Source organism: Penaeus japonicus, unplaced genomic scaffold, assembly GCF_977035675.1.
Source record: "Penaeus japonicus unplaced genomic scaffold, GWHDUDI00000001_assembly GWHDUDI00000029, whole genome shotgun sequence".
NCBI classification, from domain to species: domain Eukaryota; kingdom Metazoa; phylum Arthropoda; class Malacostraca; order Decapoda; family Penaeidae; genus Penaeus; species Penaeus japonicus.
Genome location: NW_028234431.1, coordinates 21,136,487 through 21,146,486, shown reverse-complemented (window position 1 = coordinate 21,146,486; position 10,000 = coordinate 21,136,487). Strand labels below are relative to the sequence as shown.

The 10,000-nt window shown below is 47.9% G+C and overlaps 1 protein-coding gene across 2 annotated transcripts in view; it reads left to right on the top strand.

Moving 5' to 3' along the window:
• The window catches only part of Cow (Proteoglycan Cow), a 334,513-nt gene that overhangs the window by 313,714 nt on the left and 10,799 nt on the right, over nucleotides 1-10,000 (top strand). For both annotated transcript variants that reach the window (XM_086554039.1, XM_086554040.1), the window contains exon 5: nucleotides 1,818-1,966. In XM_086554039.1, the coding sequence (XP_086410165.1) occupies nucleotides 1,818-1,966 (149 nt within the window). The remainder of the gene's footprint in view (nucleotides 1-1,817; nucleotides 1,967-10,000) is intronic.

Sequence of the window (10,000 nt, the reverse complement as noted above, 5' to 3'; positions counted from 1 at the left end):
ACAAAACCAATCGCCTGAACTACCCCCATTTGATCTTGATAGAGATGACAGCAAGGAGAGGTGGGGGTGGGGTAGGGGGGAGGTGAGAAAAAGGGGGAGGTAGAAAAGGGGGAGGAAAAAGGGAGAGGGAGAGGGAATGGAGGAGGAGGAGGGGGAGGGAGAGGGAGAGGGAAGAAGGGCAAGGGAAAAGAGAGGGAGAGAGGGGAGAGAAGAGAAACGGGGAAGGAGAGGGAGAGGGAAGAAGACGGAGAGGTAAGGAGATGGAAGGGGAGGGGAGAGGGGAGGGATGGGGAAGAGAGGGAAGAAGAAGGGAACAAGGAGAGGGAGAAGAGAGGGAGGGAGGAGGGAGGAGGGAGGAAGGAAATAGGGAGGAAGGAGGAAGGGAGGGAGGAGAGAGGGAGGGAGAAGAGAAGAGAGGGAGGGGAGAGGACAGCGAGAGACAAACTGACAGATGGACAGTGAGACAGAAATTAAGAAAGAGAGAGAGAGAAAGAAAGAGAGAGAGAGAGGGAGAGAGAGAGGGAGGGAGAGAGAGAGAGAGAGAGAGAGAGAGAGAGAGAGAGAGAGAGAGAGAGAGAGAGAGAGAGAGAGAGAGAGAGAGAGAGGAGAGAGAGAGAGAGAGAGAGAGAGAGAGAGAGAGAGAGAGAGAGAGAGAGAGAGAGAGAGAGAGAGAGAGAGAGAGAGAGAGAGAGAGAGAGAGAGAGAGAGAGAGAGAGAGAGAGAGAAAAGAAAGAAAGAGAGAGAGAGAAAGAAAGAGAGAGAGAGAGAGAGAGAGAGGGGGGTGGGGGGTAGAGGGAGAGAGAGAGAGAGAAACATTGAGAAGGAGAAAGAGAGAGAGAGAGAGAGAGAGAGAGAGAGAGAGAGAGAGAGAGAGAGAGAGAGAGAGAGAGAGAGAGAGAGAGAGAGAGAGAGAGAGAGAGAGAGAGAGAGAGAGAGAGAGAGAGAGAGAGAGAGAGAGAGAGAGAGAGAGAGAGAGAGAGAGAGAGAGATTGAACTGCCAAACCGAATCAAACAACCTGAAATATACCCACACGCTCTCCCCAGGAAATCAATCAACCAAACTAATCCTATTTTCCCCAAGCCACGGCGCCCCAAATCCAACCTGTATACCGGAATCAAGCGACGGAACTAAAGGCAAGCTCTTCACCGCCTCACCCACTACATATATAAACACACACGCGCGCGCCAGCAAAGAAAACCAATTGACTGAAACTAACTTTATTTGGTCCCATCACAAAAGCATTCGACCAAACTAGTCTCATCCCACCATTTCCTGAACAGACTTTCTGGCACGCACACCTCGGAGGCCCATCGCCGTTGCCATGACAACCACGACGCTACCGGGGGTGGGGTGGGGGGGCGAGGGGGAGATATAGAGGTTAGGGGGGGGGGGTAGGACTCCTCTCCTATGTCACGTGACCTTTGAGGAGGGAGACTAATTTGTAAACGAGTGGTTAGGATGATCGTGATCTCTCCTTGGGTTGAGGACGAGGGTAAGGTTAAAGATTTAGGTGATGATGAGAATGATGATTGGTGGTGTTGTGGTGATGATGTAGATGTCTTTTATTGTGTTACGATAGGAAAAAGATTGTTGACTGTGAAACTATGATTGATTTTCATTTATGCCGTGAATTAAAATATACATTTGTAAATATATGTAGTTATTTTATACAGTATTTTCAAGACAGCGAAGAAATGACTTAAATAAGATGGCAAAGTATCATCTTTTACATTTTATGAAACGGATCTTAACGATTTCAGGTACCCAAAATATTGTCTAAGATTTAAAAAGTAATTTTGTACTTTTGTCGTTCCAGGCAGTGTCCCTCATGTCCTGTGGTGAGGCCAGTGTTCCTCTGTGGCTCCGACAACAGAACATACTCCTCTCTATGCCGCCTGCACTATCACAATTGCATACATGAAGCCAACGTCCATGTTGCATGCAAAGGATTCTGTCCGTGTAAAGGTAAGTTATCCTTACTAAGCGGATGCGAGTCAGATTCCCGTTTTCTTTGATGTGGGAAGCTCCTGTTGAGAGGGATACGAGTGACTTTATTTTATCTGTATATTCAGTTTCCATTTTGAATTTAGCCGTGTCTCTCCTGTTCCTAAAACAAAAACTACATCATTACGGAATTTTCTCTATTGACAATAAAATAACAGCACCAAATCCATGAATAGCCACAAAAACACGCCCTTGATTTTGAAAAAAAAGAAAAGAAAAGAAAAGAAAAAAATCACACGGTTTATTCCGGACTTTAAATTTTAAAAGATCTAATATTTCTCCGTGATTGGCCTCGTCGCCCCTTGTCGCCGACTAATGTCCACTTCAAGGGGGCATTGTGCTATTTATCGGCCTTACCTTGCGCTATTATCCTGGCTTAAATTTCCACGAAAGGCCAAGATTAGATTGGATGTGGATGAGTGACTTCGGCGGAGTGTGTGGTGGAGGGAATAGGTCTTTTCCTTCTTTTTGCTCTTTGTATTTATTTGTTTTGCCTATGTTTTAATTTCTGCTTTTGTATGTGGCCATTTTATGTTCTGTAGTGTGTGTGCCCCCCCCCCTCCTTCCTTTATTCATTTGTCTTTGTTATGGTAGGGTAGATGGAAGAAAGGGAAGCTTATTTTGGCTCTATGGTATAACAATCAGACACGTTAGGGACTCACATAAGGACGTCAAGAAACTCACGCAAGCACGCACGTACGAGTGCATACTCTTAGACACAAATAGACAAAAGAAAACCTTAACAAACGCATGTATACGATAAAACACACACACACGAATATAAACCAACAAACACACTTACACTAGAGCACACGCAGAAACAAAAACGCATCGAGCACAACCCCAAACACTTCCTACTTGTCCTACCCACCCAAACACACATCACTTCCCCCTTCCCTTTTGTTTTGCAAGCACACTTCCTTTTTTTCCTCCCCTTTTTCCTCTTTAACCATCTAACACAAAACGAAAATTTCCGAAATAGACCCGCGTCCCACGAGAGCCAGCACGCAGCCTCGGCCGAGAGCGCGCGCACCACATGGCCGAAGTAATGCAGAAGAACCGGCGCTGTGTGGACGCGGATGACAAATGGCGGGAAAGTTGGTTATGGACGACCGCATTAGTCACTCTGAGACACTAATTGCGCGGGTGCTTGAGGCGTAATGGCTCTTGAACACATACATACACACAGGCATGGGTGCACCACGAGCAGACCTTCGCAAACCATTCATGCGCACACACACACACACACACACACACACACACACACACACACACACACACACACACACACACACACACACACACACACACACACACACACACACAGACACCTGCGCGCGCACGTACACACTCATATGCCTTTGAGGAAAATAAAAACATTCAGGAGAGAAAAAAAAAGAAAAAAGAGAAAACATGTATACAAGATATATTAAACAAGCAAATAAAAAAAACATACAAAAATTAGACAAAAGAAAACAAAAGTGGAGGAGGACGAAAAAAATAGTAGGTGACAGAGAGAGAGAAGAAAAAAAAATGATGAGAAAGGAAAAGAATGTGAAGGACACCAATAAATAACGAAAGTGGACGAAGGAGAAGGAAGAGAAAGAACAATAAAAAAGAAGAGCAACAACAACGGCAAAAACAAGTGGAGGAGGAAGAAGAGGAAAAGAAGGAAACGAAAAAAGGAAGAAGAGGAATTAAAGAAAAGACGGGAAAGAGGAGGGGGAGGAGGAGGTGGAAGATGAAAGACGAGGAGGAGGAAGAATGAGAAGAAAGACGAGGAAGAGGAGGGGGAGGAGGATGTAGAAGATGAAAGACGAGGAGGAGGAGGAATGAGAAGAAACACGAGAAAGAGGAGGGGGAGGAGGAGGAGGAAGATGAAAGACGAGGAGGAGGAGGAATGAGAAGAAAGACGAGGAAGAGGAGGGGGAGGAGGAGGAGGAAGATGAAAGACAAGGAGGAGGAGGAATGAGAAGAAAGACGAGAAAGAGGAGGAGGAGAAAGGAGATGTAAGAAGAGGAAGAGGATGAGAAGGAATGAGAAGAAAGACGAGGAAAAGGAGAAGATGAAAACAAGAGGATAAGGATAAGGAGGAGGAGGAGGAGGAGGAGGAGGAGGAGGGAGGAGATTGAAGAAAAAGGATAGAGGAGAGAGAAGAGGCATAGGGAGAAGAGAAAGAGGGGGAGGAAGGAATTGAAAGAAGATGGAAAAAGGGAGAAGAGGGAGATCAAAGAAGAAGAGAAGTATTGGGGAGAAGAAAGAGAAGAAAGAGGAGGAGAAAGAAGAGAAGGTGGAGCGGGTATAGGATGAGGGGGGGGCGGGGGGAGGTAGGGTTTCGTCTCATACCGATGATAAAGCATAATCCCCAAAAGCCTCAGTCAAGTTCATATCAGTTTAGGGAAGTTTCAGAGTTGTCTTTTGTGATGGGAAGGGGTAGATAGGAGGGGGAGGAGCAGGAGGGAGGAAGGGAGGGAAGGAGGAAGAGGAGGAAGAGGAGGAGGAAGAGAAAGAGGAGGAAGAGGAAGAGGAGGAGGAGGAGGCGAAGGAGGAGGAGGCGAAGGAGGAAGGGAGCGAGGAGCAGGAGGGAGGAAGGGAGGAAGGGAGGGAAGGAGGAAAGGAAGGAGGAAAGGAGGAAGAGGTGGAAGAGGAGGAAGAGGAGGAAGAGGAGGAAGAGGAGGAGGAGGAGGAGGAGGAGGAGGAGGAGGAGGAGGAGGAGGAGGAGGAGGCGACGAAGGAGGAGGAGCAGAAGGAGGAGGCGAAGGAGGAGGAGCAGGAGGAGGAGGAGGAGAAGAAAAAGGGAGGGCGAGAAGAAGAAGGAGGAGGAGAAAGTGTAAGAGGTGGTGGTGGCAGAAAGGGAAGGGGGAGAGGAGGAAAGGAAGGAGGGAGGGAGAGAGATATAATAGGCAGAGGAGGAGTGGAGGAAGGGGCGGAGAGGATAGGAGAAAGGGAGGGAAGAAGAGAAAGAGGAAGAGGGATACAAATGGAAAAGGAGGAGTGGAGGGAGGGGGAGAAGGGATGTTGGTAATTTAAATGGTAACAAAGGCAAAGAAAATAATGGTGATATGAGTACAAACATTGATAGTAATTGCTAATGACAAAGTAAAAAATAACTGTGAGAGAGGGAGAGGAACAGGGAAAGGAAGAGGAAGAGGAAGAGGGAGAGGGAGAGGGAGAGGGAGAGGGAGAGGGAGAGGGAGAGGGAGAGGGAGAGGAAGAGGAAGAGGAAGAGGAAGAGGAAGAGGAAGAGGAAGAGGAAGAGGAAGAGGAAGAGGAAGAGAGAGAGAGAGAGAGAGAGAGAGAGAGAGAGAGAGAGAGAGAGAGAGAGAGAGAGAGAGAGAGAGAGAGAGAGAGAGAGAGATCATAAAACGAGAGGTCGATATGAGAGAGGAAAAATGACACAGCCGGTCGGGCGAAAGAGCTAGACAGATAGATTGCGAACGAGAAGTAAAACCAAGGTTTACGCTCGTCCATTTTACGTAATATTTCAGCTTTCGAAGTAAACACAATTAAGGAAAGTCCACAATCCATCAACCCATTTGCTCTTGGGTTTTGGCATTTCTCTTGCTTTCTTGCTCCTGCCTTATGCTGCTTCCGTTGTGTTTACTGAGAGAGAGAGAGAGAGAGAGAGAGAGAGAGAGAGAGAGAGAGAGAGAGAGAGAGAGAGAGAGAGAGAGAGAGAGAGAGAGAGAGAGAGAGAGAGAGAGAGAGAGAGAGAGAGAGAGAGAGAGAGAGAGAGAGAGAGAGAGAGAGAGAGAGAGAGAGAGAGAGAGAGAGAGACGGACAGATAGACGGACGGAAGGACGGACGGACGGACAAACAGGCAGACAGAAAACACACACACACATATGTCAACAGAAGAACAAAAGAATGTGGAGGAAAATGTAAAACTTGAAATGAATTCCACAATTTTACATTCTCCTTTCTTAATTGTTCTTAGGGGCGCCAGGCGGGAAACATGTCCCTCTCCTCAAGACTGGAAGTGGTATGGTGTGAATACGTAAACACTTTCTAGTGAAAAAGGGGGAGGGAGGGAGGAAAGGAAAAGGGAAAGGGGAGAGTGAGAGAGTGAGAATGGAGGAGGGAGGGAATATGGGAAGGGGAGGGAGAGAAAATGGAGAGATGGAGAGGGATGGAGAGTGTGAAGGGTGAAAAGGAGATAGAAGGGATGAAGGAGGAAGAGCAGGAAAGACGGAGGGAGGGAAGGGGAAAAGGAGATGGAGGAATTGTGGGAAAGGAAAAAGGAGAGGGTAACGGAGAGAGAGAGGGGGAAAAGCGAGAAAATGAAAATATTTATGCATAAACCAATTTACTCTCTGCGCTGTCCTGGTTGTCTCGCGCTGTCTCGTAATTTGCGAGAAAAAAAAGTCTGGATTTCTTTTATTTTTTCCTGACGAATCAAGAGACAGAAGAAAAAAAAACATGTAATCCTTTGCGGAAATATGAAAAGCAACCTTTTTCCTTTTTTTCTCATTTGCTCTTGAAAGGCAGCGAGACTGATGTGTGTGACAAGTTGGCCTTTTTAAGTCCTTGCTGACTACTACTCCGTGAAATTTATGCCCAACTTTCTCATTATTTAACACTCGTACACATACATATTTGCACACGCACACACATTAGCACACGCAGATCCATACACACATATACACATACATGAATGGGAATACATACATGTTAGCAGCATGTAAGCAAGACCAAACACACACACACACACACACACACATACACACACAACCATACGCACAAACAAACATGCACTGACATTAGGCTTTGCTTGCGAATTCCTTTCTCTCTTACTTAATTCCATACTATATATTTATTACATTACATTATCATATTACATTTTCCGACTTTCATCCATTTCTAGAAATTGATGAATGTTCAAATATGCAAAAAAATAATATTTTCGTTACAGATATTATGATTTATTTCTCAACTTTCATGCACTGGAAATGATTCCTATAATTCTGATGAATTCTTATTCAATATATGATGAAAGTCATAGATTGAGATATAATTTATATAGAAGTTTGATCAGAAAACATTTTTGGCTGTTTCGGATATGCAACTGCTGTATATTAACTCATATGATATTTACTCCAGAGATTAATGTTTAGTTCATATTGTAAGCTGTGAATTTGAATAACATCAATTTTATTTCCATAATCTTTTATTAGAAGTGCCGGACCTATTTTTTTTTTTACTTTAAATTTGTATGAATGTCAGTTTGAAAGTTGTTTTTTTTTTCTTTTTTTTCAAATGTCTCCTCTTTTTCGCTCTATCTCTCTTTCCCGCATCCAAAGCATTATGTCATGTTCCAGAATCAACCTAAAGATCAAAATATCTAAATTTCCATCCACATGGCTAAATTTGCAATGATGATAATTCTGTTTTTATCGAGATTAGTAACTATGATGAGAAGGATAATGATAATAAAAAAGCTAATAATAATGGTAATGAGGATAGTTATGTAATGATGATGATAATAACAATAGTAATAATTATGATGATAATGATAATAATGATAAGGATGATGATAATAAGGATGATGAATATATTGATAATGATGACAATTATGATGATAATGATAAGAATAATGATGATGATAAAATATAATGATAACAAGGATAATTACAGTAATTGTGAGATGATAGTGGTATTAATAGCAATAATAGTGATGATATTGAGGATGATATTATGTTAAGCCTACTTAAAAGCACCGTAATAATTGGAAAAAAAATATGATAATAAAAAGCTATGATAATGATTACAATGATAGTTTAGAGAATGATAATAATATCTGATAATGATGATCATCATGATAAGAAGTAATAAGGATCATAAGGATCATCAACATCATCCTTATCATCAACACCACCACCGTCACCACCACCACCACCACTTCCACCTCCACCTCCACCTCCACCTCTCCCTTCACCTCCACCTCTACCTCCACCTTCACCTCTTCCTCCACCTCCACCTCTACTTCCACCTCCACTTCCACCTCCCTTTCTCCTTTGCCTCCACCTCCACCTCTACCTCCACCTTCACCTCTTCCTCCACCTCCACCTCCACCTCTCCCTTCACCTCCATCTCCACTTCCACCTCCACCCTTTCCCCTTTGCCTCCACCTCCACCTCCACCTCCACCTCTCCCTTCACCTCCACCTCCACTTCCACCTCCCTTTCCCCTTTGCCTTCACCTCCACCTCCACCTCCACCTCTCCCTTCACCTCCACCTCCACCTCTACCTACACCTCCACCTCCACCTCCACCTCCACCTCCACCTCCACCTCCACCTCTCCCTTCACCTCCACCTCCACCTCCACCTCCACCTCCACCTCCACCTCCACCTCCACCTCCACCTCCACCTCCACCTCCACCTCTACCTCCACCTCTACCTCCACCTCTTCCTCCACCTCCACCTTCATCTCCGCCTCTTCCTCCATCTCCATCTCCACCTTCACCTCCACCTCTTCTTTCACCTCCACCTCTACTTCCACCTTCACCTCTACCTCCACCTCTACCTCTCCCTTCACCTCTACCTCCACCTTTCCCTTTTTCTTCACCTCCACCTCCTCTCCCACTCCACCTCACCTCCTTACCTCCTCCTCACCTCCTCCTCCACCTCTCACCTTCACCTCCACTTCCACCTCACCTCACCCTCTCCACCTCCACCTCCCTTCACCTCACTCTCCCTTCACCTCCACCTCTACCTCCACCTCTACCTCCACCTTCACCTCCACTTCCACCTCTACCTCCACCTCCACCTCTCCCCTCACCTTCACCTCCACTTCCACCTCTCCTCACCTACTCACCTCCACCTCCTCCTCACCTCCACCTCCACCTCACCTCCACCCTCCACTCCTCCACCACCACTCCCTCCACCTCATTCACCCCTCCACCTCCTCTCCTCCTCACTCCACCTCCACCTCCCCACCTCCACTCACCTCCACCTCCACCTCTACTTCACCCCTCACCTCCACCTCCACCTCCACCTCACCTCTCCTTCACTCCACCCCCTCTACCTTCTCTACCACCCCTCCACCCCCCTCCTCACCTCCACCTCCACCTCCTTCACCTCCACCTCCCTCACCTCCACCTCACCTCCACCCCCACCTCCTCCACCCACTCCACCTCTCCTCAACCCCTTCTCTCGTCCTCTCTTCCACTCACCTCCACCTCCACCTCCACCTCACCTCCACCTCCACTCCACCTCCACTCCACCCCCACCTCATCACCCACTTCCTCCTCCCTCTCCTTCCACCTTCACCTCCACTCCACCCCCACCTACCCACCACCCCCGCACTCCCACTCCACCCCCATCCCAACCCTTCTCTCGTCCTCTCTCCCAGACCCACCTCCACTCCCCCCCCACCCCACCGCCACCCCCGCACTCCCACTCCACCCCCATCTCAACCCCTTCTCTCGTCCTCTCTTCCAGACCCAACCTCCCACTCCACCCCCACCCCCCGCCACCCCCGCACTCCCACTCCACCCCCATCTCAACCCCTTCTCTCGTCCTCTCTTCCAGACCCCACCTCCCACTCCACCCCCACCCCACCGCCACCCCCGCACTCCCACTCCACCCCCATCTCAACCCCTTCTCTCGTCCTCTCTTCCAGACCCCACCTCCCACTCCACCCCCACCCCACCGCCACCCCCGCACTCCCACTCCACCCCCATCTCAACCCCTTCTCTCGTCCTCTCTTCCAGACCCCACCTCCCACTCCACCCCACCCCACCGCCACCCCGCACTCCCACTCCACCCCCATCTCAACCCCTTCTCTCGTCCTCTCTTCCAGACCCCACCTCCACGCCACCCCCATCCCACCGCCACCCCGCACTCCCACTCCACCCCCATCTCAACCCCTTCTCTCGTCCTCTCTTCCAGACCCCACCTCCCACTCCACCCCCACCCCACCGCCACCCCCGCACTCCCACTCCACCCCCATCTCAACCCCTTCTCTCGTCCTCTCTTCCAGACCCAACCTCCCAC